Source organism: Convolutriloba macropyga, unplaced genomic scaffold (genome assembly GCF_964194025.1).
Source record: "Convolutriloba macropyga unplaced genomic scaffold, txConMacr16.3 SCAFFOLD_1267, whole genome shotgun sequence".
Taxonomy (NCBI): Eukaryota; Metazoa; Xenacoelomorpha; order Acoela; family Convolutidae; genus Convolutriloba; species Convolutriloba macropyga.
In genome coordinates, this window is record NW_027451657.1 from 27179 (window position 1) to 54790 (window position 27612).

The window sequence follows — 27612 nt, forward strand, 5'->3', positions numbered from 1 at the left end:
ATGTTTGCAGGGTACTCTATTTCTGGATGTCGTGGTCGCCTTGGCAACCAGCTGGGAGTGGTGGCACTGGGAATGCAGATGCACTTGAGATTCGGAATCAGACTTCTTATCGACCCTTTTCAGTACAGAATATTAAACGACGTATTTGACATGGAACAGATATGCAAACGAGATGGTTCAAGTTTCTGTATGCGGATTCCTAAAGGTCAGGCTACAAAGCTATATAAATTGACCCAATTGCATGCATGTTAACGACACCTAAATTTAATTTAACACAGCTTAATTTTAACATAAATGTTAAAATTTCCGTAAATTTTACCTTAACTGGTAAGGTAAATTCTACCTTAATGTATTAATAACTTAACTCAAAAATTAACTTAAAACTTAACTTAAATTAACTGAAAATTCCCTGAAAATTTTTAGGGGTACTACCTCAAATTTTACTTTAAAACTTACCTTAAAAGTACCTTAACATTCCTCCTAACTGTTAATTAACAGTTAAGAGGAATGTTATGGTACGTTTAATGTAAGCTTTGAGGTAAAATTTGAGGCAGTACCCCTTCAATTTTTCAGGTAATTTTCAGGTATTTTAAGATAAGTTAAGGTCAGCCAAAATTACGTTAGCTTTGCAGTAAGTTAGGGTGATTTTTCAGGTAGATTTAGCTTAAATAATTTTATTGTGGAAACTAATTTTTAACAATGAAATGCTCGCAATCATTTTTGCCATAATAATGGCGCAATACAAACAAACTGCTTGAATTTCTCCCAATATAACACCAATTCCTTGACGATGTATAGTAATATAATATGGAGAAGACATTTTCCTATAAACTAATTTTTGTGGACTAGTGTCATTTGGAAAAGAAAATGGTTTACTCGAGCCACACTTCAAGACGCTCATCTGAGGCGCAAAAGACTGATTCTTCTTTGATGTATGCGATCCGTCCGTAAATGGAAGGATTAACAAAATATCTGTAGTCATAACAATGCCTGAAAAATCCATTTATTTAGCACAAAATCCAATTTTAAAGCTAAAGTTTGAAATTGTTTCATTCATTTAATGGTCATTCTCTTTTGTCCATGAAAGGCTGGTCAAAACAAACAAACATAAAACAATTGCTTATGGGAAAAACATCTCATATAAATTTCAAATAAAGTTGGATCCAAGCGATTTGTATTCTCTTTCTTTGCATAAAATTAAATACTGCAACATTTTGGATAATCATCAGCTATTGAATTCTATATTTCAAAAAATAATCTTATTCTTGTGGTGTAGGCGCCTCGGGGCCTACACCACCTTTTTTAATTGGTTTTTTTTTCATGCAAATTCAGAGAATCTAAGACCTTCTAGAATCTGAGATATTAACGTTTTTTGGCCCATGATCCAAAAGCACTTAGTAAAGTTTCCCCCACATTTTAAAATCATTCATTTTTTCTTTTATTCCTGGGGGAAAGGCTTGAGAGACACAGTGGCTCCGTTGTTTTTCCTCTCCTTATTGCAACATTCTCAGTGTAACTTTCTTTTCAAATTTTGTCTTTGTTAATGTACGTGAATTACTTAATTTTGCTTTATTTGAAAAAGTAAATTCTTGTTCTTCTTCTTCCTTTGATTGACTGTTTAAGCTGACTGAACTTCAATTGATTTTTTGATCATTCTTAAAAAATCATTCTGTCCAAGCTAACTTTTTAAGCGAAAACTGGTATGACCAAATTCTCTTCTGTCCGATTAAAATTATATCTTTTCAAAAAACATGATTACGGGAACCATTTAACATTTTCTGTATTTTCTAAAGGTTTTTCTATATTTTCTACATTTTCAATATAAATTCTATAGAAAGATTAATATGGACATTTTCTGCAGAAGCAATTGGTTGTGTAAAAATGTTACTTTTACCGTTATTAAAAATTATAGATCTAAGACAATTTTCTTAACGGCTGGGATATGCCTAAGTGTTAATTGGTCTTACCCTACTTTCTTTGGGGGAACCATTTGCTCAGCTGAGTTTTTTGTGCCGTCAATTGTGAACGATCGATAAATGCCTCGTAGAGAGTTGTAAAACCCGCCAAACGTCGGACATTTTATTTCAAAATTCTGCTTAAAATTGGTTTTTGAAAAATTTGAATCAATGAGATATCGGGATTTAAAGGTTTTTGAGAACGCTTGATATGTAACGTGATTTTGTCATTTTAGTTCACTCTCAATTACAGACCAGTCAGCCTTCACGCCACAGTTCTATTATTGAGAAACCTGAATTACATAAGATTGAGGATTGAGGAACGTCGTTTTTGTTCTCAGATAAAAACTCAATCTTTTCATGGCTCCGCAATGATTTGTTGAACAATTAATGACATTTTAAACTCTGTCTGATTTTGTTTTTGCTGTAGTCATATGACTTGCTCCCATTAATCAGTGGTTTAACTGGTTTCCTAAAAATTTATTAACAGTTAGAAAAATTGTTAAGATACTTTTAAGGTTTTTAAGGTGAGTTTTAAGGTATAAGTTAAGGTGACTTGTCAGGTAAATTTACCGTATTTAATTATAAAACTTATAAAACTTATGAAACTTACAAAAATTGCTCATGGGGATAATGTGTCTCACATGAGTTTCAAATTTGTGGTAAGACAAGTTGGATCCAAGGAAAGTTATTCTGAAAAAAATTTTCCGCTTTTGTTGTGACACGTTGTGTTATTATGTATTCTTTTTCTTTTCTTAAATTTAAATACTTCAAAATATTGAATAATCGTCAGCTAGTGAGTTTTTTATTTGAAAAAAAGTTGGTGGTGTAGGCGCCTCGGAGCCTACACTAGCTTTTTTTACTTGGGTTTTTTTCATGCAAAATAAGAGCATCTAATAGCTTATAGAATCCGAGATATTGACATTTTTTGTCCCATGATACCAAAAGCAATTAGTAAAATTTCCCTGATTTTTTGAAATAAATAATTCATTCATTTATTATTTTTTTCCTGGGAAAAAGCTTGAGAGCCACAGTGGCTCCACTGTTTTTGCTCTCCATATTGCCACAATCTCAGTGTAATTTTTTTGATGTTTTTTCTTTGTTAGTGTATTTGATTTACTTAATTTTTCTCTATTTGAAGAAGTAAATTCTTCCTCTTCTTCTTGTTCCTTTGATTGACTGTTTAAACTGACTGAATTTTAATTGATTTTTATCACTTTTCTTGGCTTAAAAATATCTTTCTGTCACGGCTAACTGTTTAAGCGAAAACGGGTTTGACCAAATTCTGTTCTGTCCGATTAAAGCAATATCTTTTCAAAAACCTGATTACGGGAACCGTTTAACATTTTCTGTATTTTCTAAAGATTTTTCTATTTTGTTCTACATTTTTAATAAAAATTCTATAAATATATTAATTTGGCCCTTTTTCTGCAGAAGCAGTTGGTTATGTAAAACTGTTACTTTTACCGTTATAAAGTTTTATAGATCGAATATCAGTTTTCTTAACTGCCGAGATGTGCCTAAGTGGAAAAGGCTCTCAGCCTATTTTCGTTGGGGGATTCATTTGCTCAATTGAGTTCTTTGTGCTGCTAATTGTGAACGATCAATAAATGCATGGTAGAGAGTTGTAAAAACCCGCCAAGCGTGGGACATAAAATTTTAAAATTATTTTTAAAGTAGATTTTTGAAAAATTTGAATCAAAGAGATATCGATTTTAAATGTTATTGTGAACGCCTGATGTGTAACGTGAATTTGTCATTTTAGTTCACTCTCAATTACAGACCAGTCAGTCTTCACGCCTTAGTTGTATTATTGAGAAAACTGAATTACTTTAGATTGAAGGTTAGGGAACGTTGTTTTTCTTTTTAGATAAAAACTCAATATTTTCATGTCTGGGCAATGATTTGTTGAACCATTTATAAATTTTTAAACTCTGTCTGCCTTTGTTTTTTCTGTAGTCATATGATTTACTCCCCCTTAATCAGTGGTTCAACTGGTTTCCTAAGAATTTCTTAACAGTTAGGAGAAAACTTAAAAAATACTTTTAAGTTGAGTTTTAAGGTATAAGTTAAGATGAATTTTCGGTTAATCTTACCTTAATTAGTTATAAAACTTATAAAGTTTATGAAACTTACAAAAATTGCTTATGGCCAAAATGCATCTCGCATAATTTTCAAATTTGTGATAAAAAATTTTGGATCAAAATCAAAATTATTCTAAACTTTGGATCAAAAGCAAAATTATTCTAAAAAAATCTTTTGGTTATGTTGTGACACGTTCTGTTGATTTGCATTCTCTTTGTTTTTATTAAAAAAAACCCCAACATTCTTTATAATCATCAGCTACTGAATTTTATATTTGAAAAATAATGTTTTTCGGGTGGTGTAGGCGCCTCGGGGCCTAAATGACCTTTTTACTTGGGTTTTTTTCATGCAAAATAAGAGCATCTAAGACCTTCTAGAATCCGAGATATTAACGTTTTTTGGCCCATGATACCAAAAGTTTTTAGTAAAATTTTCGCCGAATTTTTGAAAAAATAATTCATTCATGTATACTTTTAATCCTGGGGAAAAAACTTGAGAGCCACAGTGGCTCTATTGCTTCTCCTCTCCTTATTACCATATTTTGTTTTATTTGGAGTGTTTAATTTTTCTTTTTCCTCTTCTTCTTCTTTCGGTTGACTGTTTAAACTGACTGAATTTTAATTGATCTTTTTTCTTGGCTAAAAGACAAATCATTCTGTCCAAGCTAGCTTTTGGGGCAAAAAAATGTATGACTATATTCTGCTGGCGCCATTAAAGCAATTTATTTTCAAAAACCTGATTTTGGGCGTCATTCCACAATTTTCTATATTTTTGAAAAAAAATTATGGATTGATTAATTTGGTCCTTTTTTGCAGGAGCAGTTGGTTATTTATAAAAGTTACTTTTACCGTTATTAAAAATTATAGATCTAAAATCAGTTATCTTAACAGCCGGGATATGGCTAAGTGTTTATTGCTCTTACCCTACTTCCGTTGAATAGTGTGGAACATATTATTTAAAAAATTTTTTTAAATTAGTTTTTGGAAAATTAGGTCAAAGAGGTATCGGGTTTTAAAAGTTTTTGTGAACGCTTGATACGTAACGTAATTTTGTCGTTTTAGTTCACTCTCAAATACAGACCTGTCAGCCTTCACACCACTGTTCTATTATTGAGAAAATTGAATTACTTTAGATTGAAGGCTACGAAACGTCTTTTTTTGTTTTCAGATGATAACTCTATCTTTTCATGGCTCCGCAATGATTTGTTGAGCCGTTAATGAATTTTAAATTCTATCTGACTTTGTTGTTTTCTTCAGTCATATGACTTACTTCCATTAATCAGTGGTTCAACTTGTTTCCTAAGAATTTGCAGTTAACCTATCAGATTTGTTGAGTTAACACTTATGAATCTGGTGAGGTGATCTTCAGTACACTTGATGGAAAAAAATTATTAATTTCTTGAACTTCAACGAATTGTTGTCTGAATTCAGTCTAATTGTAGCATCATTCTAAAAAGTACAGGTCCAATTCGTTTTATATGGAAATGGAGAATATTGGTTTTGAGTGTTCTATGATTCAACTTTTATTTCCACCCTACAAATTCACAAGTTTTCAGAAAGTTTTCTTTGTTGTCCCGATTTGATGTTCTTCTATGCTCTCTTGTAAACAAATACGTAAATGTCAGGTTCCATTGAATGAAGAGTGTATCGTAAAAACATACAAATCTTTTAACGGAACTCCTTATATGTTGTTTGGCTTCGAAACTGTTCACCCGAATTGTTCAAATAATTTTTTTTGCCAGTTTTTTTTCCTATTTACCTGTGATTAAACACAGGTCTTACCGATTTTGCATGGAGGTATATGGGAACTAATTTAAAGCCTTCAGTTGATTGCTATTGATTTTAAAGACAATGAAATTATTTGTTTTTTTTTAAAAAAAGTTTTTCTGAAGTATGCCCCGAAAAGTTCTTCTTTCAATTAACTTGTAAAATAGTCTGATTATTAAACTTCCCATCATCTACCATGTTACGAGAAAAATCATCTCTGAACTGGTTTTATGTTTTAGCTGTTGGTTTGTTTTTACTGATTTAACAAAGTTGCATGAAATACTTTATGAATTGGAAAATAACTGACTATGGTTCGCATTTATCTTGTGTGCTTTTTTTCTTTTTCGTATCTTGTCACTTTAAAAAAGATGTGTTCTGTGGATTTAATAGAGGTATAATTGAACGTCTGTAGTGGAGTACTTGTGGGTTTTACGGCTTCAACCACGTTTTCTTACTATCATTATCTAAATTCCTCTTTTCTCCCCTATTTGATTGGTCTTTTTGCAGTCTAAGGACATATTCTATTCAGTTGCAACTCCCATCGGCTTCCTACGGGGAAACAAATGGACCCAATTTGTTGTCTTCAATCCAAACTAATAGTTTACTGCTTTTAAATTATTGCCCATTGAAAATATGAGTTTTTTAATTTTGCCCTTTTTGTTCCTCTTTCAGTCAAATGGCACTTTTGTCTCGCTAATTGCAAGCCTAATTCTTTGTTTTTTGTTCTATTTTTTAATGACTTTGATGCTACAAAATCTCATAAATTTTGGTTTTTTCTAAATACTCTCCAAAATTCTCATATTTACGTCTTGTCACATAAAAATAATAATTAAAGGCGCCGTTGCACTAAATTGGAACCCAAACTTTAAATATGTTGTCTTCTCAGTTAAACTATCATGTTTCAAACGGCTTCAACAATTTTTCACAATTGGAGTTTTTTGAGTTTCGCGTCTGCCTATTTTTATTTTTAGTCCTACAGTTTGGTCACTTCAATGACAGATCCCATAACTCTAATTCTTGTGATGTTATTTTTAAATCTATGCTATGTTTTTAGGGTTAAAATCTTATATTTTTTTGCAACAATGACGTTTGATTTAATTCTGTTAAGAAAATCAAAGGTCTTTTCAACTTCCCTCCTCTTTTTTTTCTATTGTTTTTCTAAATTGTTTCTTAGACTCATTAAGTCCCGTCAGTTTCTCAAAAGACTTTTGAACATTTTTTGACGTCGTTACTGTTTGACTTAAAATAAAAGATATTGATATTTGGCCGTTTTTTACTGTTGCTTTATTTACTATTGCTTTTCGAAGAGAATGTGACTTTTTGATAGGTTCGTATCTCTTCGTTTTTTGGTGGGCCATTAAGTCAGAAACGTAGATGATAGGGGTCGCGAAAAATATGTACAAACGCGCTTTAGCCAGGCTCCTTGTTAGTCTTTCTTCTCTGCTGTGAAAAATGTGGGTCATTTTAAAGTATTTTTTTTTGTTTCATTGAGTACCCAGTATAAAAATGGCGAGATAAAAAACAAGTATATCTATAGTCAAAAAAATGAGATGAAATCAAGTTGGTGCACAAATTGTTTCAATTTGTCAGCCTAACCTGACAGAAGATAAAACATAACTTTAGATCCAATTTGGGTGAATTCTCATTGGCTGTTCGTTTAGGGTGCAAAGTGACGACAAGAAAGAAGGACACGTTGTCTTTTACAAGAGAGGAGTTATGGGAGAGAGGGCTCTCATCGTATGGAGAATTGCCGTCTGATTTAAAAGGAAAGAAAATAGAATTACCACTCTATCCACAATTCCACCCTTGGATCATAGAAGGTTAAATTTTTTCTAAATGTTTCTTGTAATGGTTAAGTGACTCTGCTTGAAGTCACTGAGAACTTCTAGAGTTTATCAAAAAACGCGAAGCGGTTCGAGATATTAAGTCAGAATTTCGAAGTGGCTTCTGCAGAGTCACTTAACCATGCTGAAATCATGAAACGCTCACGTTTTAAAATGACGAAAGTCAACAGAAGTCAACTTCGGGCTAAGTAGCAACTTCTGGTATTTTAGCTTCTGGCACTGCAGACTTTCGGCATTTTAAAATATGCACGTGAGTGTTTTAACATTTTTTACGTCTGATAAACATTTGGCTGTTCAATTTGAGTGTTTCAATTTTTGATAATTTTTCAATTTTGAGCACAAAAATTGTGGGTTTCTGTTGATGGTGGGTTAAAATTTTGTTTTTTTTTGGGTTTGGAAATTTTATGAAATGTTGGTTTCCTCAGGTGTTCACGCACCACAAATTCCATAAAATCACTTATTTCGCTTATAGCAATTTCTATTGGTGCAATTATTGGAGAGAAAAATAAATGCGACTAATTTTTCATCAATTTTATCACCCCTCGTTCACAGACAAGGACAACGTTACACCGAAGCCACAGACGTGATATGTTTTTTGCCGATGCCCACGAGGAATTCGGTTCCGTTCAATTGCGGACTTCAGGAAACTTCCATAAAACTGTATTTTCCTTATTTTGTGCAGTTGAATGGCATTCAGAAACTTTTCCAATTCCAGCAACTGAATTCCACAATATGTGTAGCTATATTCAAGTATACGCTTAAAAAATTCCTCGACGTGTATAATTAAGTTCAAATTATGCCCTATACTAAATTCCAGTTTATAATTAACTATAAACATAATTGCGCATAAAATTAACAGCATTGAATGGCTGTAAATTTTAGAATCAAAATCGTGAAAAGTGTCTAATTTTTTACAAGGTTCCGAGTTCAGATTAAAATTTGATTAATTATTAATTGTCATTCAAAAATGTAAGGATAGAAAAAAATAGCCATATCTCATTTTAGAAAATGGACGGTTTTGCAAAACTAGGTTTCATAACTACCGGAAAATGTGTATGCCATTAACTGATTCCCATTAATAAATTTTTACTTTCGCTTTGTCTGTGCGTCTCTCAACTTGGATAACAGCTACTTTGTGGAAATATCTGGTTTTGATTTCTATTACATGCTACGCAAAAGCTGTCGAGCTACGTTCAAATGGGTAGTTCGAGCAAAGAGGTCTGTAGCCTGGATTTCTGAATTCGTAAATTTTGCCTATTTCCTGTCAAAATTGCCAATCTTTTGAATGTAATCTAATTCCGCAAAATTGTTGTAGATCTTTCTAGCAAAATGGAATCTAGTTGCAATTTTGGTCAAAATTGAACGAAGCTATCCAGGTCTGCTTTAGCGGTGCGAAATACGGCTTGAAACAAATATAAAGTCAGCAATAATGAGTTTATGCTTTTTTCTATTGCACAAGAAATTGCATGCTTTAAGAATTTTTGACGTAAGGCAGACCCTATTCGTGCTCTTTGTGCAGCCTTAAGGTTGATGGAGCTACAACTATTCATTTCTGAGCACAAAATAGAATGACCTAAATCTATCTGACAAACAGACTCTGGAGAACATTGAAGAAGAATTTCAATGATAACAGCGAAATATATAAGATAAGACTGTGTCAAAAATATACACATAGTGTACAAAGATCAGAAGACTGGCTAAAATGGTGTCAACTCTATTTAAAAGAGATATGGATGCTCGTTAATGTGCGTTCGCACATGATGTTCCGACCCGAGCTCATCTACATTTTGACGTATTTATCAACCTAATGATGAGATAATTAAAAATAGATATTTGAGTTTAAAAAATCGTTACACAACCGAATTACTAATTGTGTTACATAATACCATGTCTCATTACAGCGCTCAAATGATATGCCATAAAGAAATATTACGAGGAAAAACAAATAACAAAAAAGCAAAACAAAAAAAAATTAGCGAATGTGCTATAAAAGAAGAGAAAAGGGAACACAAACATTTACAACTCGCAAAATTTCAAACAAAACGAACATTGTCCAACAATTACAAAACCAGTTTCGACATGATATCAATTGGAAAGTAGTTTTTAAGTTACAAGGCATTGAATTGAAACTCTCAATGATGAGAACAAGCTACAAGTTGACGAAAAGAACAAAAATTGAAAAGTACAAAAAATCTTTGAAAACGAACATTATCACAAACTGTATTACTATTCGCTATAAACTGACTGCATTGAGTGTCAACATTTATTTAACCCTCAATTAAAAGCCTATCAGACCAGTCAGCATTTAGCGTCTACATGAAGAAAAAAAGCAATAACAGTGACTTCAAAAAGAAAATTGAGCGAGAAAAGTGTCGAAACCAATAAACAAAGAAATTTTTGGTAGAGGATTTTCTAACCTCATACAATTTTTTAACAGCAATGGGGTTCTTCTCTTTTTTAACAACATGACTTCAGAAATCCAACAATTATGAACAATTATAATAGGTTTTCAAGGAAACCCGTTATATCAAGATCATCAATTTCAATAGCTTTCAACGGAAGTCAAAAAATACGGTAAGCTTTGCCTCAATGAGAATGCAAGTATATTTCTCAAGCATAAGTCTTCAAGAGGACAACACAATAAGTTTTATGATTATGAAAACAACAACAAATGAAATCAAAAGCCAAAATTTCAGCAGAAATATGAGACAAGAAAAGTTCGAAGCCATTTAAACCACACGCCTTTCTCCTGAAAACTTATCTATGACACATTGAAAGTCTTCTCTGAGCCAATGGCTACTATCAAAATTGGGATAATGAAATAAGAATTCAAAAGGAATCAAATCTGCGAAAAAATCCGATTTTTTTTTAAATTATAACAAATCGTGGCATCGACGTCTTGAAACCAATATTTAGAAGACGGGACTGCTAAACAGATTCATTTCAGGTGCGGTAGAAAACAAGGAGGTTCATCCTGTACTGAGATTGACTTACAGTTCAAAAAAAGGTTTTAGATTGTTTAATGTCCAAAAAATATTCCAAAGAATTACTTTTAAAGTCTTAACAGCCTTTATATTCAAGAGCTTTCTACGAAATTCAAAAAAGTACACCACGTTATGCATCGATTAGAAGACAAGTTATTTTGTCATCAATATTTCCTCAATAAGACGTCATAATAGGTCCTTTGATTATAAAAACAACAACAGTTACAGTCAAATAGCAAAAAAGGCAGAAATGCGAGAAGAACGTTTCAAAACCATTTAAATCATAATTTTTTCTCTGAAAACTTTATCTTTGATCCATTGAATATCTTTTCAAGACATAGGAACTATCAATTTTAAGATAATGAGATAATTAAGATTTCAAAAGGAACTAAATTTTTTCAAATTTTGAAATTATGAAAACTCGTTCTGTCGAGGTCATAAAAATTATTTTTTAAAGTTATTTATTATTATTTATTTAAAGTTGTTATTTAAATGCTTAACAGTTATTAGCTGTCCTTTCAAAGCACTATATAGGTTTATCTAAGGCACGTTACGAAACTGATTGCACTTTTAATTAGCAAATTTATACCATAGGACTCCTAAAATTTACTGAAATCTCCAAAAATAATAAAAATTTTTAAAAAAATTTCTAAAACTCAGAGTCAAGGACCAAAGAAAACATGAGCGGTTATTTCAAAACGAAAATTTTTTTAATTACTGAACCTAATACGAAAAGTGACTAGTCTCTAAGTGACTAAAAAAACAACCGTAAGGAGGAGAAAATTTCTAAAAAAAAAACAGCTCTGAAATTGAATTCGAGTTTTTTTATAGTAAACTTCCTCCTGAGACCAGAATTAACCGTTTTATCGGTCTAATGATAACACAAAAATTTTTTCGTTTTGTAGTGTAAAATTAAATTTTAATATAATATTTTTATAGAAAGCCTCAATTAAACGCCTACGAGACCAGTCAGCATTTAACGACTACATGAAGAAAAAAAGCAAAAACAGCGACTTCAAAAAAAAATTGAGCGAGAAAAGTGTCGAAACCAATAAACAAAGAAATTTTTGGGAGAGGATTTTCTAACCTCAAACAATGTTTTAACCGCAATGGGGTTCTTCTCGTTTTTAACAACAGGACCTCAGAAATCCAACAATTATGAACAAATATAATAGGTTTTCAAGGAAACCCGTTATATCAAGATCATCAAAATCAATAGCTTTCAACGGAAGTCAAAAAAAACGGTAAGCTATGCTTCAATGAGAATGAAAGGATTATTGTCAAGCATAAGTCATCAACAGGACAGCACAATAAGTTTTATGATTATGAAAACAACCACAAACAGATGCAAAAGCCAAAATTTCAGCAGAAATATGAGACAAGAAAAGTTTGAAGCCATTTAAACCACACGCCTTTCTCCTGAAAACTTATCTATGACACAATGAAAGTCTTCTCTGAGCCAATGGGTATTATTAATATTGGGATAATGAAATAAGAATTGAAAAGGAATCAGATCTGCGAAAAAATCCGATTTTTTTTAAATTGTAACAACTCGTGGCATCGACGTCTTGAAACCAAAATTTTTATAAAACCGAACTGCTAAACAGACTGCTATCATTTCAAGTGCAGTAGAAAACAGGGAGATTCTTCCTTTACTGAGATTGACTTACAGTTCACAAAAATAAATATTAGATTTTTAATGTCCAAAAAAAATTCCAAAAAAATTACTTTTAAAGTCTTAACAGCCTTTATATTCTAGAGCTTTGCACGAAATTCAAAAAAGTACACCACGTTTTGCATCGGTGAGAAGACAAGGTATTTTGTCATCAAGATTTCCTCAATAAGACGTAATAATAAGTCCTATGATTATAAAAACAACAAAAGTAACAGTCAAATAGCAAAAAAAGACAGAAATGCGAGAAGAACGTTTCAAAACCATTTAACTCAAAATTTTTTCTCTGAAAACTTTATCTTTGATCCATTGAAAGTCTTTTTTAAGACATAGGAACTATCAATTTTAAGATAATGAGATAATTAAGATTTCAAAAGGAACCAAATTTTTTCAAATTTTGAAATTATGAAAACTCGTTCTATCGAGGTCATAAAAATTATTTTTTAAAGTTATTTATTATTATTTATTTAAAGTTGTTCTTTAAAGGCTTAACAGTTATTAGTTTTTCTTTCAAAGCACTATATAGGTTTATCTAAGGCACGTTACGAAACTGATTGCACTTTTAATTAGCAAATTTATACCATAGGACTCCTAAAATTTAGTAAAATCTCCAAAAAAATCAAAGTTTTTTTAAAAAAATTCTAAAACTCAGAGTCAAGGACCAAAAAAACATGAGCGGTTCTTTCAAAACGAATATTTTTTTAATAACTGAACCTAATACGAACAGCGACTAGTCTCTAAGTGACTAAAAAAACAACCATAAGGAGGAGAAGTTTTCTAAAAAAAAAACAGCTCTGAAATTGAATTCGAGTTTTTTTATAGTAAACTTCCTCCTGAGACCAGAAATAACCGTTTTATCGGTCTATTGATAACACAAAAATTGTTTCACTTTGTAGTGTGAAATTTAATTTTAGAAAAAAATATTTTTATAGAAAAGCCTTTTGAACAAAAATTAAGCTAAAAGCGAACAAAACCATGCAAATATCACGTGTTCACACAAAACTTTAAACCTCGATAACTCCTCGAAGAAAACGAAATTCAAAAAATCTTTTTAATTTCGAATTCTACGCTGTACGAGTTTTTAAATGATACCGCTCACATATCTCTACGGTGAATATATCGATCGGCCAAAATTGTCGGAACAAAAAAAACCATTTAATTATATAGTTCCTCCCCCCAGAAGTGGGGTCGGAAAAAATAGAGTCTTCTCTGTCAGTGATTGGATTGTTGTTTGCTGCACAAGTATTGAAGGGCAAACTATCGGAAAACCAATAGTGAAATTTTGTAACAATAGTGATTAAGTGCAGTGGAAAATTTTCCTTACGCAATCAGCGCATTCACCTCAAATCACTGCAAAAATTTTAACTATACACATTTGGCAATACTTTTTTTATTTTTAAGTGTTTTTGTCGATGACATGTTTTCACTCCGCCAAATGATTGAATGTCAAAGTGATAAGAAATAGAATATAATATCGGTCCAAGTTTCAGACCAGAATACCGTAATGGGGTCAATTTTGAAATTTTGACGATAGAATGCCGTTCTGATGGACCAAAATTGTTCAATCTACTAATAAAATGTTTTATAATGGCACGCAATACCTTAGCCAGGACTAGCCAAATGTCTTCACGCTTTTTAAAAGTCTGATAATGGCTAACTTCAAACTAATCGGTCTGGAACAAGATTGAACAAAGATCTAATTAGAGGCTGCCAACAGCGCAACAGATAAAAGTTGGTGATTAATTAATTCTGAAGGCTGTGGTTTTCTTAAAAAAAAATTTTTAATTGATAGAAATTAACAGACATAAAGTATGCTAGGAGTTCAAAATATGAAATTTGTTTTTTAATAGCCGCCCTCATCTTCTCAGCCGGCTATTATAGCGCCCCTAATTTTTTTTTACAATTCAAAGAATTTAAATTTTATTGGGGCGCTGTCTTTCTTTTTAATAGCCGCGTCCTCAATTCTAGGCGGCTATTATAGCGCTCCTAATTTTTTTTACAATTCAAAGAATTTGAATTGTATTGGGGCGCTGTCTTTTTTTCTTTTAAGATCTGTTCACACATTTTCATGATTTTTGAAGTCAAATTGGAGTAGTGATTTTAGTCACGCCGAAACAGGAAGTGGAACGAAAAAGCGAGTGGTTTTGAGGCGTGAAATTTTTTCGCTCTAAATTTAAAGTAGAGTGAGAGAACGGTGTTTGAACAAAAATTCGCTTTCTCGCTAGTGGTTTTTTATTCACATGCGGCAATTTCACTTTGAGTTTTACAGTGTTTTCAATTTTTTGGATCGCATTTTTTTCAAAATGGATGGTTTTCCCAATCCATTCATAGTCCGTTCTTGGTCTAGTTTTCTGTTTAGTCAATGAAAATTATTTGAATTGTGTGTCAGGACTTGTCCTGCTATGTTTTCTTACTTCGTCTAACAGATTTTTGTTTCGTCTTACCGTGACTTCTTGGAAGTGACTTTTTCAATGACTTACCTCACTAAAAAATGACATCTGAGCTCACTTATGAAACTCTAAATTTTATGAACATTTTCTTATTAAAGGTCAATATTGTGCCTCTAAGTAGTGCGAAACATATATGCCCGAAATCTTGATTATTAGAGTCTTGAGTTTTTGATTTCGATTATTAATTTTGGGATCTTTTCCGTTTGTGCCCCCCACACAAGAACGTTATGCGCCCCCAGTTACAGAGCACGTGGCATTACATAGTAAGTCATTATGTAAAAATTTTTGCACGTGCATCTGGGGGTGCAAATAATATGCGCCCACTAAGCTGAGGGGGCACAAACGGAAAGGATCCTAATTTTGAAAAACCCTATCAAGGCTTTCTCCTTATAGAGCTTATGTGTCTCAAAAAAATGACAATCCGAAGCTAACCGAAAACGTCTACTGGTCTATTAAAGGACTGGTGGTCTACTGGACTAAGCTGAGGGGGCACAAACGGAAAGGATCCTAATTTTGAAAAACCCTATCAAGGCTTTCTCCTTATAGAGCTTATGTGTCTCAAAAAAATGACAATCCGAAGCTAACCGAAAACGTCTACTGGTCTATTAAACGACTGGTGGTCGATATGTTGGTTTTATTTCTAGAGTTCTTTCAATTCATGTAACGCTACAAGCGTCTATCGCGACTATTTTCCGGCAATCTGCCGGCTATACTTAAGATCCGTTCATACATTTTTATGATTTTTGAAGTCAAGTTGGAATTGTGATTTTGGTCACGCTGGAACAAGAAGTGCAGCGAAAAAGCGAGTGGTTTTGAGGCGTGAAATTTTTTTGCTCTAAAATTAAAGTAGAGTAAGATAACGGTGTTTGAACAAAAATTCGCTTTCTCGCGAGTGGTTTTTTGTTCACATGCAGCAATTTCACTTTGATTTTTACTGTTTTTTCGATTTTTTGGATCGGAATTCATTCTAAATGATTTTCCCAATCAATTCATAGTCCATTCTAGGTTTAGTTTTCTGTTTAGTCTTTGAAAGTTCTTTGAATTTTGAATTGTACGTCAGGACTGGTCCTCCTTTCGTTTTTACTTCGTCGAACAAAAAAAATGTTTTGCTTCACCTCATTTTGCCGCTTTTTCAACATTTTGCGTGAAAAATTTTTGACTTCTCTAAGCTAGTTTTTCTGTTCTCTCATTCTGCTAAAAGTGATTTTGAACATCAGTTGCTCAGCAAAGCAATTCAAAATGAACAGAGTCAGTATAAAAAAATGAAGTCAGAAACAGAAGCGGGATAAACCCATAAAGCCCAATCTTAGATGTCCGCTGTTTGAACGTCGTTCTTATAAGTCTTAGTTACCATCTCTAAAGCTTATTGGTGTTGATAGTAGCCCTTCTAACCTATCTCTAAAAAACAGAATTATGTTCAACTAGGAAATGCCATCAAAATAAATCGAACTTAAAAAATGTTTTTGTACAAAAATCTTTTTTTTTCAATATCTTGTATTCTTTCAATCCCAAACTTGTGTATTGGAATCAACGGCCGCTATTTTTTATTGGAATCAACGGCGGAATGTTTATTTGTTTACAATCACACTAATTCAGCATAGCTATAGAAAAAGAAGAGGGTGAAAATTTTATATACTTTTTTTCGGAAACTTTCATTCGGTGGGTGGAAAACTTCTTTTGGTCAGACATTGTTTCGACCATGATTTATAGATTTATTATTCAAATCCAATTTTGATCAGACAATCGTGGGCCTGCAGTTAGCTCTGATCAGACTATAACATGATCTAGACTAAAATGCACTTGAATTAACACACAGGCGCTTACTTACTGCGCTCTCGATGCGACTATCACGGGGTGAGGTGGTAGAAATTTGAACCGGGTATCCAGACAAATTTGGCCATGGCCAGACAATCCAGACATAAAAATAGCTATGACTTCCCGGGGCGAGGTGGTAGAATTATGACTCGACAAAACGTCGTCTGGGGGGTTGTCATTCCGGGTCGTTAAATACACGGACCCGGTAGAAGTTACTGACCCGGTAAGTCGAATCATATATCTGGTATTTCAGAACAATGACCCGGTCTTTCTATTCATAAATCTGGTATTTCGGAACAATGGCCCGGTCTGTCGAGTCATAATCCTACCGTTTCGAATCATAAATCAACATAATTCGATTCATGCAGCCCCTACTTCGAATCATAAATCTACATAATTCGAGTCATGCATCTCGTTTTTCGAATCATAAATCCACATAATTCGAGTCATGCATCTTGTATTTCGAATAAGGTATTTTGTCATCAATATTTCCTCAATAAGACGTAATAATAAGTCCTATGATTATAAAAACAACAACAGTAACAGTCAAATAGCAAACAAAAGACAGAAATGCGAGAAGAACGTTTCAAAACCATTTAACTCAAAATTTTTTCTCTGAAAACTTTATCTTTGATCCATTGAAAGTCTTTTTTAAGACATAGGAACTATCAATTTTAAGATAATGAGATAATTAAGATTTCAAAAGGAACCAAATTTTTTCAAATTTTGAAATTATGAAAACTCGTTCTATCGAGGTCATAAAAATTATTTTTTAAAGTTATTTATTATTATTTATTTAAAGTTGTTCTTTAAAGGCTTAACAGTTATTAGTTTTTCTTTCAAAGCACTAAGGTTTCTTAGGTTTATCTAAGGCACGTTACGAAATTGATTGCACTTTTAATTAGCAAATTTATACCATAGGACTCCTAAAATTTAGTAAAATCAAAATTTTTTAAAAAAAATTCTAAAACTCAGAGTCAAGGACCAAAAAAACATGAGCGGTTCTTTCAAAACGAATATTTTTTTAAGAACTGAACCTAATACGAACAGCGACTAGTCTCTAAGTGACTAAAAAAACAACCATAAGGAGGAGAAGTTTTCTAAAAAAAAACAGCTCTGAAATTGAATTCGAGTTTTTTTTATAGTAAACTTCCTCCTGAGACCAGAAATAACCGTTTTATCGGTCTATTGATAACACAAAAATTGTTTCACTTTGTAGTGTGAAATTTAATTTAATAATATTTGTATAGAAAAGCCTTTTGAACAAAATTTAAGCTAAAAGCGAACAAAACCATGCAAATATCACGTGTTCACAGAAAACTTTAAACCTCGATAACTCCTCGAAGAATACGAAATTCAAAAAATCTTTTTTTTATTTCGAATTCTACGCTGTACGAGTTTTTTAATGATACCGCTCACATATCCCTACGGTGAATATATCGATCGGCCACAAGTGGGGTCGGAACAAATAGAGTCTTCTCTGTCAGTGATTGTATTGTTGTTTGCTGCACAAGTATTGAAGGGCAAACTATCGGAAAACCAATAGTGAAATTTTGTAACAATAGTGATTAAGTGCAGTGGAAAATTTTCCTTACGCAATCAGCGCATTCACCTCAAATCACTGCAAAAATTTTAACTATACACATTTGGCAATACTTTTTTATTTTTAAGTGTTTTTGTTGATGACGTGTTTTCACTCAGCCAAATGAATGAATGTCAAAATGATAAGAAATAGAATATAATATCGGTCCAAGTTTCAGACCAGAATACCGTAATGGGGTCAATTTTGAAATTTTGACAATAGAATGCCGTTCTGATGGACCAAAATTGTTCAATCTACTAATAAAATGTTTTATAAGGGCATGTAATACCTTAGCCAGGACTAGCCAAAAGTCTTCACGCTTTTTAAAAGTCTGATAATGGCTAACTTCAAACTAATCGGTCTGGAACAAGATTGAACAAAGATCTAAGAAGAGGGTGCCGACAGCGCAACAGATAAAAGTTGGTGATGAATTAATTCTGAAGGCTGTGGTTTTCTTTAAAAATTTTTTTTTAATTGATAGAAATTAACAGACATAAAGTATGCTAGGAGTTAAAAATATGAAATTTATTTTTTAATAGCCGCCCTCATCTCAGCCGGCTATTATAGCGCCCCTAATTTTTTTTACAACTCAAAGAATTTAAATTTTATTGGGGCGCTGTCTTTCTTTTTAATAGCCGCGTCCTCAATTCTAGGCAGCTATTATAGCGCTCCTAATTTTTTTTACAATTCAAAGAATTTGAATTGTATTGGGGCGCTGTCTTTTTTTTCTTTTAAGATCTGTTCACACATTTTCATGATTTTTGAAGTCAAATTGGAGTAGTGATATTAGTCACGCCGAAACAGGAAGTGGAACGAAAAAGCGAGTGGTTTTGAGGCGTGAAATTTTTTCGCTCTAAATTTAAAGTAGAGTAAGAGAACGGTGTTTGAACAAAAATTCGCTTTCTCGCTAGTGGTTTTTTATTCACATGCGGCAATTTCACTTTGAGTTTTACAGTGTTTTCGATTTTTTGGATCGCATTTTTTTCGAAATGGATGGTTTTCCCAATCCATTCATAGTCCGTTCTTGGTCTAGTTTTCTGTTTAGTCAATAAAAATTCTTTGAATTGTGTGTCAGGACTTGTCCTGCTATGTTTTTTTACTTCGTCTAACATATTTGTGTTTCGTCTTACCGTGACTTCTTGGAAGTGACGTTTTCAATGACTTACCTCACTAAAAAATGACATCTGAGCTCACTTATGAAACTCTAAGTTTTATGAATATTTTCTTATTAAAGGTCAATAGTGTGCCTCTAAGTAGTGCGAAACATATATGCCCTAAATCTTGATTATTAGAGTCTTGAGTTTTCGATTTCGAATATTAATTTTGGGATCTTTTCCGTTTGTGCCCCCCACACCAGAACGTTATGCGCCCCCAGTTACAAAGCACGTGGCATTACATAGTAAGTCATTATGTAAAAATTATTGCACGTGCATCTGGGGGGTGCAAATAATATGCGCCCAATAAGCTGTGGGGGCACAAACGGAAAGGATCCTAATTTTGAAAAACCCTATCAAGGCTTTCTCCTTATAGAGCTTATGTGTCTCATAAAAATGACAATCCGAAGCTAACCGAAAATGTCTACTGGTCTATTAAAGGACTGGTGGTCGATATGTCGGTTTTATTTCTAGAGTTCTTTCAATTCATATAACGCTACAAGCGTCTATCGCGACTATTTTCCGGCAATCTGCCGGCTATACTTAAGATCTGTTCATACATTTTTATGATTTTTGAAGTCAAGTTGGAATTGTGATTTTGGTCACGCTGGAACAAGAATTGCAGCGAAAAAGCGAGTGGTTTTGAGGCGTGAAATTTTTTTGCTCTAAAATTAAAGTAGAGTAAGATAACGGTGTTTGAACAAAAATTCGCTTTCTCGCGAGTGGTTTTTTGTTCACATGCGGCAATTTCACTTTGATTTTTACTGTTTTTTCGATTTTTTGGATCGGAATTTTTTCTAAATGATTTTCCCAATCAATTCATAGTCCGTTCTAGGTTTAGTTTTCTCTTTAGTCTTTGAAAGTTCTTAGAATTTTGAATTGTACGTCAGGACTGGTCCTCCTTTGGTTTTTATTTCGTCGAACAAAAAAATGTTTTGCTTCACCTCATTTTGCCGTTTTTTCAACATTTTGCGTGAAAACTTTTTGACTTCTCTAAGCTAGTTTTTCTCTTCTCTCATTCTGCTAAAAGTGATTTTGAACATCAGTTGCTCAGCAAAGCAATTCAAAATGAACAGAGTCAGTATAAAAAATTGAAGTCAGAAACAGAAACGGGATAAACCCAGAAAGCCCAATTTTAGATGCCCGCTGTTTGAACGTCGTTCTTATAAGTCTTAGTTACCATCTCTAATGCTTATTGGTGTTGATAGTAGCCCTTGTAACCTATCTCTAAAAAACAGAATTATGTTCAACTAGGAAATGCCATCAAAAGAAATCGAACTTAAAAAATGTTTTTGTACAAAAATCTTTTTTTTCAATATCTTCTATTCTTTCAATCCCAAACTTGTGTATTGGAATCAACGGCCGCTATTTTTTATTGGAATCAACGGCGGAATGTTTATTTGTTTACAATCATTCTAATTCAGCATAGCTATAGAAAAAGAAGAGAGTGAAAATTTTATATACTTTTTTTCGGAAACTTTCATTCCGTGGGTGGAAAACTTCTTCTGGTCAGACATTGTTTCGACCATGATTTATAGATTTATGATTCAAATCCAATTTTGATCAGACATTCGTGGGCCTGAAGTTAGCTCTGATCAGACTATAACTTGATCTAGACTAAAATGCACTTGAATTAACACACAGGCGCTTACTTACTGCGCTCTCGATGCGACTATCACGGGGTGAGGTGGTAGAAATTTGAACCGGGTATCCAGACAAATTTGGCCATGGCCAGACAATCCAGACATAAAAATAGCTATGACTTGACTTATTGCTATGAATGAGTTCTTTATTCTCTGGGACCTCAACTTGGGTATGAACCTTCATTCTTCATTTCAGTATTCCTCTCTGAGTTCAGAAAGCGGATGAAGTTCCACGACCGTGTCGTATCTGGTGCTACTCAGATTGTGAACAGAGCTAGAAAGGAGTACAATTGTTTCAATCCCTCTTCATGTGTTCTGGTTGTTGTTCACATGCGCATGGAGGACTACCCAAGTAGGAACAAAGTTCAAAATGTGCAGTTTTGATCGCTCACTGAGCTTTTGTGAACAAAAGTGACAAAAGTATCAAAGTATTAGAATAAAGATAATTTCTCGACATTTTTTATTAATTAATTCAAAGTAGCATTCAAAAAATTGTCCTTGAGAATTAGATTTTGTTTGATTTGTGTTTAATTGAGATGTTGCTAAAAACAGTCGCGCACAAAAGTGACTAGTTCGAGCAAGTTTGCAAGAAAAAATATTTTTTTTTCCAACGCAATATAGATAAAAATCTGCGCTCCGTTTTCGCTATTCTTACATTTGAATTAATCATCACTTAAGCGAACAAAACATTCCTGAATTTATATAACTCTAAGTGTAATTCTTCCCGCCTAAAGAGCGTAAGGTCGGCTAGAATAAGTATGAGACTGAAAAAAGAACAACGAATGCAAGACGAAAAAAAGAGTTCACTAAATTTACAAAAACGTTTTGTGAGAGCCAACAAAACATGACGTTACTCAGCGAACACAATTTTTTTTCATTAGACCTCATTTGAAGATAAATGGGTTCTCTCATTAATTGAGCCCATAGATGAAAACAGCTTCTCTGCAATTGGGTCAAAAAACTGCAAAGTAACTTAAAAAGGACAGAGCCAAATCAGACTCCAAATCTTTTTTCAATTCAAAAGTCACTGAAGCAACCAAAACTGGCCTTGCTATCGCTGCAGGGTTGTAAACAGTTGATTGTTTCAAATACTTCCTTAATAGATATTTTGGCAAACAGAGATCTTATTATATCAAAAATAAGTGATCCGTTTTTGATTAAAAAAATATTTTAAAAAGCCGACAAATTATTGGTTCTAGAACAATTTCTTGGGAACCGAATGTAAAAATAGCCCCCATCTGGAGGAGAGTAAAGTTAACAATTTTATCAAATACTTCGCAAATTTGATCTAAATTTGAACAGAAAATATGAAAATGAGAACAAAACAACGGAAGTGAACCTAACGTTCGCAACATTTGAAGCCTACGCAACTCCTTCGAGAAAGCGTATATGAAAACAACTTTTCTAAGTTGTTTTTCTACGCTTGACAACCTCTCTAATGATCACTCATAACTCTGTACGATTAACATATCGATCAGCCGAAATTGACAGAACAAGCGAACCTGTTGAGAACACAGTTCCTGTCCCAATAAAAAGGTCGGAAGAAAAGCGGACAGAATAGCTGGAAAGTCATAGATTTTAACTGTTTTTCGGAAAAAAAGTTATAAGTATCCTTTAAAGTTGCACAATTTTAGCGAAATCTCAGAATATTTGACTTTACTCTTTAAACTGGTAGCACTTTGTCATAACATATATCTCATTAGGACGTGTTGAGTTCACTGGCTTTTGAAGACGAAAAACTACCACCCAAGAACATTCCGCTCAAATACATTACGTTGCAAGAAGTACGTATCTCTTTTAATAGTCGAAAAATCTTTCGCTGCCAAACTGCTTCGTTTAGCCCAGAACCATTAATTCATGATTATCATTGTGACTGACTTAAGATCCGATTTGAATTCTATATTTTCTTATTAACCATTGTATTATTAATTTGTATTACTCAAATTGCCGTAATCTTCGATTAAGAATGAACGCAATTTTTTTTTCAACTGTCGACAAATGAGGTTTATTTCGTTTTCCGTACTACTGACGTCATGTATGCAAGCATTTATCATTGAAAACAGTACCAAATTGGATTAAGTTAACGAAGCAAAATGTGAGTCTTGCATATTACTGTGGAGTGAGCTGTATAAGCAGATTTTTTTGGAAACATATATTTTGTGACATGAGAAAAACAAGAAACAAAAAATCTTCTCCAAGATCCGAAAAATTCGTGGGAAAATTTTTGAAATGCTCTGGGGTGATTTTCGCATATACTTTCCCATTCAGGATAATAGATGTTAAGTGGATTAGTGACAAATTGTAATGATTTCTCGCAACACTACAAGCTAAAAACGTTCACTATCTAAAACGAACCCCCTCCCTCAATTGCGCTAAATCGTTAAGGAGCTCCCCTTCCCCAATTTTGGAAGCGCAATGTTTCAAAAAATGAGCTGTATGGGGTCCGGCTTGGGTCATTTTGGGCAGAGACGATCTGATTCGAGCTCCTTTCTATTTATTTTACAATTATTTGTGCTTAGAAGCTCTCAAAACAAGACCCATTGAAACACCGGAGCTTATGACCCAAACTGACTATCTTCCAAACGCTTTCAACCACGCTGCGAATGTACATCACGTTAGTATTCTCCTATCCTTCACTTATTTTGCTATTTATTAAATCATGATGACAGGCTCAGTAGTTTTAAAACGCTTTTAAATTAGCTTTTAAGATGTTTTTTTAATTTTTGTCATTAAACACTATTTTGTAGATCGTGTATATATATTAAGTTTTTCGAGCCATTTTTAGTAAATTGATGCACACTCGCATATGATTCTTAGTTTTTTTGAAAATGATAAAAAGCATATTTTACTTCATTTTTAGACACCCGGGTCACCACTTCTGAGTAGTCATACAATGTCATATATGGTACCATACAAATCATAACTTACTTCCTAGTACGATCCTTGTACGACTACTAAGAAATCATACATGACTACTAGAAAATCATATATGAACCTTATATGACTACAAAGAAATCATATATGATCCTAGTATGAATACCAAGAATCATACATCCATTTTCCATAAATTTTTAAACCATTTTTCTTTAAAAATTTCATTCGGCAAGGACTCACTTATGTGATTCCCCGGCATCACTTTGTGATCCGTCAAAAGACCCAAACGTGCAATATTATTTGCAAAGTTGGGCACGCAGTTATTGAGTAAGTCCAAACAGATAAATAAAGTTCTGATTTTCTCTGAAGCCAGCTTATACATATAAATGATCATTTATAAAAAATTATTTGGAAAAATTTTTGCAGATAATCTCAAATTCGTTTTCTGAATGTATTTAAGTTGGAAAGTTATTCTTTTTGCCCACACAAAGAATCAAATGTGGGATGCAAATGCGATATAATAATTTATTATGTCTTCTGACTACATTATACGGGAATTTGTAAAACCAATCAATGTTTTATGTGTCATATATGACCTTGTATGATTTCCAGGAAATTTTTTCAACATCAAAAGAAAATGAAAGATATACAGTTTTTAGGCTTTGAATTTTTTGTGTGTGATCCCTGTATGATTTCTAGGAAATCATATATGATTCTTGTATGACTACTAAGAAAACATACAAATCATATATGACCTTGCATGATTACTAGGAATCATATATGACCTAGTATGACTACTAAGAATTGTGTATGATGAGCAACCCGGGCAGGTTACTTTGACTTATCGCCGTCAATGTTCGATTAACCAGAAAAATATAAACAACGTTGCAGGATTTCATTTTAAAATCGGAGAAGTTGAAATAGTTGGTACAATTTTCTGTGTCTATATACTGCTCCTTGCATTTTGATGAAATATGCTTGTTGAAATATATTAATAATGAGTCAGAAACTTATTAGAGTGTTTCACAAGATGACAAAAATACTCTTAAAACAATCGTTTGTTACTTGGGAATTATGTTGGTCCCACGACCCGGGCCGAGGAATTTGGCCAAAATTATGTAAGATCAGCGGCAACTAGCGTTGACAAGTCGGAAAATTCACCGCAATTTTCTTACATAATTTTGCGTTGAATGCGTTGAATTTAAAGACAAAAATTCAACGCATTCAGCGCAAAATTATGTAAGAAATGGCGGTGAATTTTCCGACATGTCAACGCTAGTTGCCGCTGATCTTACATATTTAGCGTTGAATTTAGCGTAGATCTTACATATTTAGCGTTGAATTTAGCGTAGATCTTACATATTTTTGCGTTGAATTTAGCGTTGATCTTACAAAAAATCAACGCGTAGAACTCTTGGTATAGGACTCGAACCACTGACCTCCTGTTTACTTGTCGCCTCTTCTACCATTGCGCCACCGTACCTTGGTTTCCTTAAGAGCCGAAATCCTTATAAAGCGTAGATCTTACATATTTTGCGTTGATTTTAGCGTAGATCTTACATATTTTGCGTTGATTTTAGCGTAGACCTTACATATTTTGCATTGAATTTAGCGTAGAACTTGCATATATTTCGTTGAATTTAGCCTAGATTTTACATATTTTTCGTTGAATTTAGCCAAGATTTTACATAATTTCAACGTATTCAACGCATTTATCATGTGAGAAGTACTAGGAAAAATTTAAAATTTTTTTTAAGTTTTGAAAAAAATTTTAATTCCTAAAATGGTCTGAAATGGTTTTGCACTAAAAATGAGCACTAAAAAGTGATTTTTCTCACCTGTGCAGTATAGGGTTGAAATAGTTAAAAAATTAACTTTCTGAAAAAAACTTGAAAAATTTGAATCCGTAAAATGGTGTCAATTGGATTTTGCACTATAAAAGAGCACTAAAAAATGATTTTTCTCTGACTTCACTTTTCTCACCTTTGCAGCATAGGGGTCGAAACAGTGAAATTGATTTTTCGAAAAAAAACTTGGAAAAGTTTCGAAATTGTAAAATGGTCTCAAATGGATTTTGCACTCTAAAAGAGCACCAAAAAGTGGTTTTTTGCTGACTTCGCTTTTCTCACCTGTGAAGCATAGGGGTCGAAACAGTGAAAAAATTGACTTTTTGAAAAAACGCTTGAAAAAATTTTGAAATCATAAAGTGGGCTGAAATGGAATTCAAAAACTTCAACCTTAAATTTGTAAGATCTAAGCCAAATTTCTACGCAAAATATGTAAGATTGGTGTTGAAAGCGTTGAATTTATGTAAGATCTACGCTAAATTCAACGCTAAATATGTAAGATCTACGCTAAAATTCAACGCTAAATATGTAAGATCTACGCCAAAATTCAACGCTAAATATGTAAGATCTACGCCAAACTGCAACGCAAAATATGTAAGATTGGCGTTGAATGCGTTGAATTTATGTAAGATCTACGCTAAATTCAACGCTAAATATGTAAGATCTACGCCAAAATTCAACGCAAAAATATGTAAGATTGGCGTTGAATGCGTTGAACTTATGTAAGATCTACGCTAAATTCAACGCTAAATATGTATGATCTACGCTAAAATTCAACGCTAATTATGTAAGATCTACGCCAAATTTTAATGCAAAATTTGTAAGATTGGCGTTGAATGCGTTGAATTTATGTAAGATCTACGCTAAATTCAAGGCTAAATACGTAAGATCTACGCTAAAATTCAACGCTAAATATGTAAGATCTACGCCAAAGTTCAACGGAAAATTATGTAAGATTGGCGTTGAATGCGTTGAGTTTATGTAAGATCTACGCTAAATTCAACGCTAAATATGTAAGATCTACGCTAAAATTCAACGCTAAATATGTAAGATCTACGCCAAATTTCAACGCAAAATATGTAAGATTGGCGTTGAATGCGTTGAATTTATGTAAGATCTACGCTAAATTCAACGCTAAATATGTAAGATCTACGCTAAAAATTCAACGCTAAATATGTAAGATCTACGCCAAAATTCAACGCAAAATTATGTAAGATTGGCGTTGAATGCGTTGAATTTATGTAAGATCTACGCTCAAGCGTAGATCTTACATAAATTCAACGCATTCAACGCCAATCTTACATAATTTTGCGTTTTTTTAGCGTTGACACCTCGGCCCGGGAACGATTTTCCTCCATTAATTGTGAATTTATCTATTTTTGGTATCCTCAAACGGTTTTGCAATGCATGAACAAATTCAAACAATCGAATGAAATTTTCTTCTTGACACTTTTACCATTGAACTTGTTTTTCAGAGAGCTCTCTTTCTTGTGGTTGGTCACACCTCCGGAGACATATCAAACTACTTCTTACGACATGAACATGAATTTAAACAGTACAATGTTGTGCAGGCTTGGAGATTAGAGGAGAAGTCAGGGTTGTCGAAGGAAGTCAGACTAGGTATGATAATCATACAGCCCGGTCCAGATGGCGGGTCGAAATTATAAAAATAACCTTCCAAAATCCAACTCACCCGGGTCGAGGTGTCACCGCCATTTAACGCAAAATTATGTAAGATAGGCGTTGAATGCAAAAAATTTTGTAAGATAAGCCGTGAATGCGGTGAAATTACATAAATCAGACGGTTAATGCGGTGAAAAAACCTTTATCGCCTGGCAGCGGTGATATTACATAATTTCACCGCTGAATTTAGCAGTGAAATTACATAATTTCACCGCTTTGGAAAAAATTGTCCAAATTATGTAAGATAAGCGGTGAATG

At 33.1% G+C, this 27612-nt stretch overlaps 1 protein-coding gene across 1 annotated transcript; it reads left to right on the forward strand.

Annotated features, from left to right (window-relative positions):
* Positions 1–27291, forward strand: LOC142356878 (uncharacterized; the record flags this gene model as incomplete). Its single annotated transcript, XM_075408645.1, has 5 exons — positions 1–205; positions 7468–7626; positions 21147–21302; positions 23470–23564; positions 27147–27291. Coding segments are annotated over exons 1-5 (760 nt in total), but the record flags the coding sequence as incomplete, so codon positions are not given.
* Positions 27292–27612: the final 321 nt, after the last annotated feature.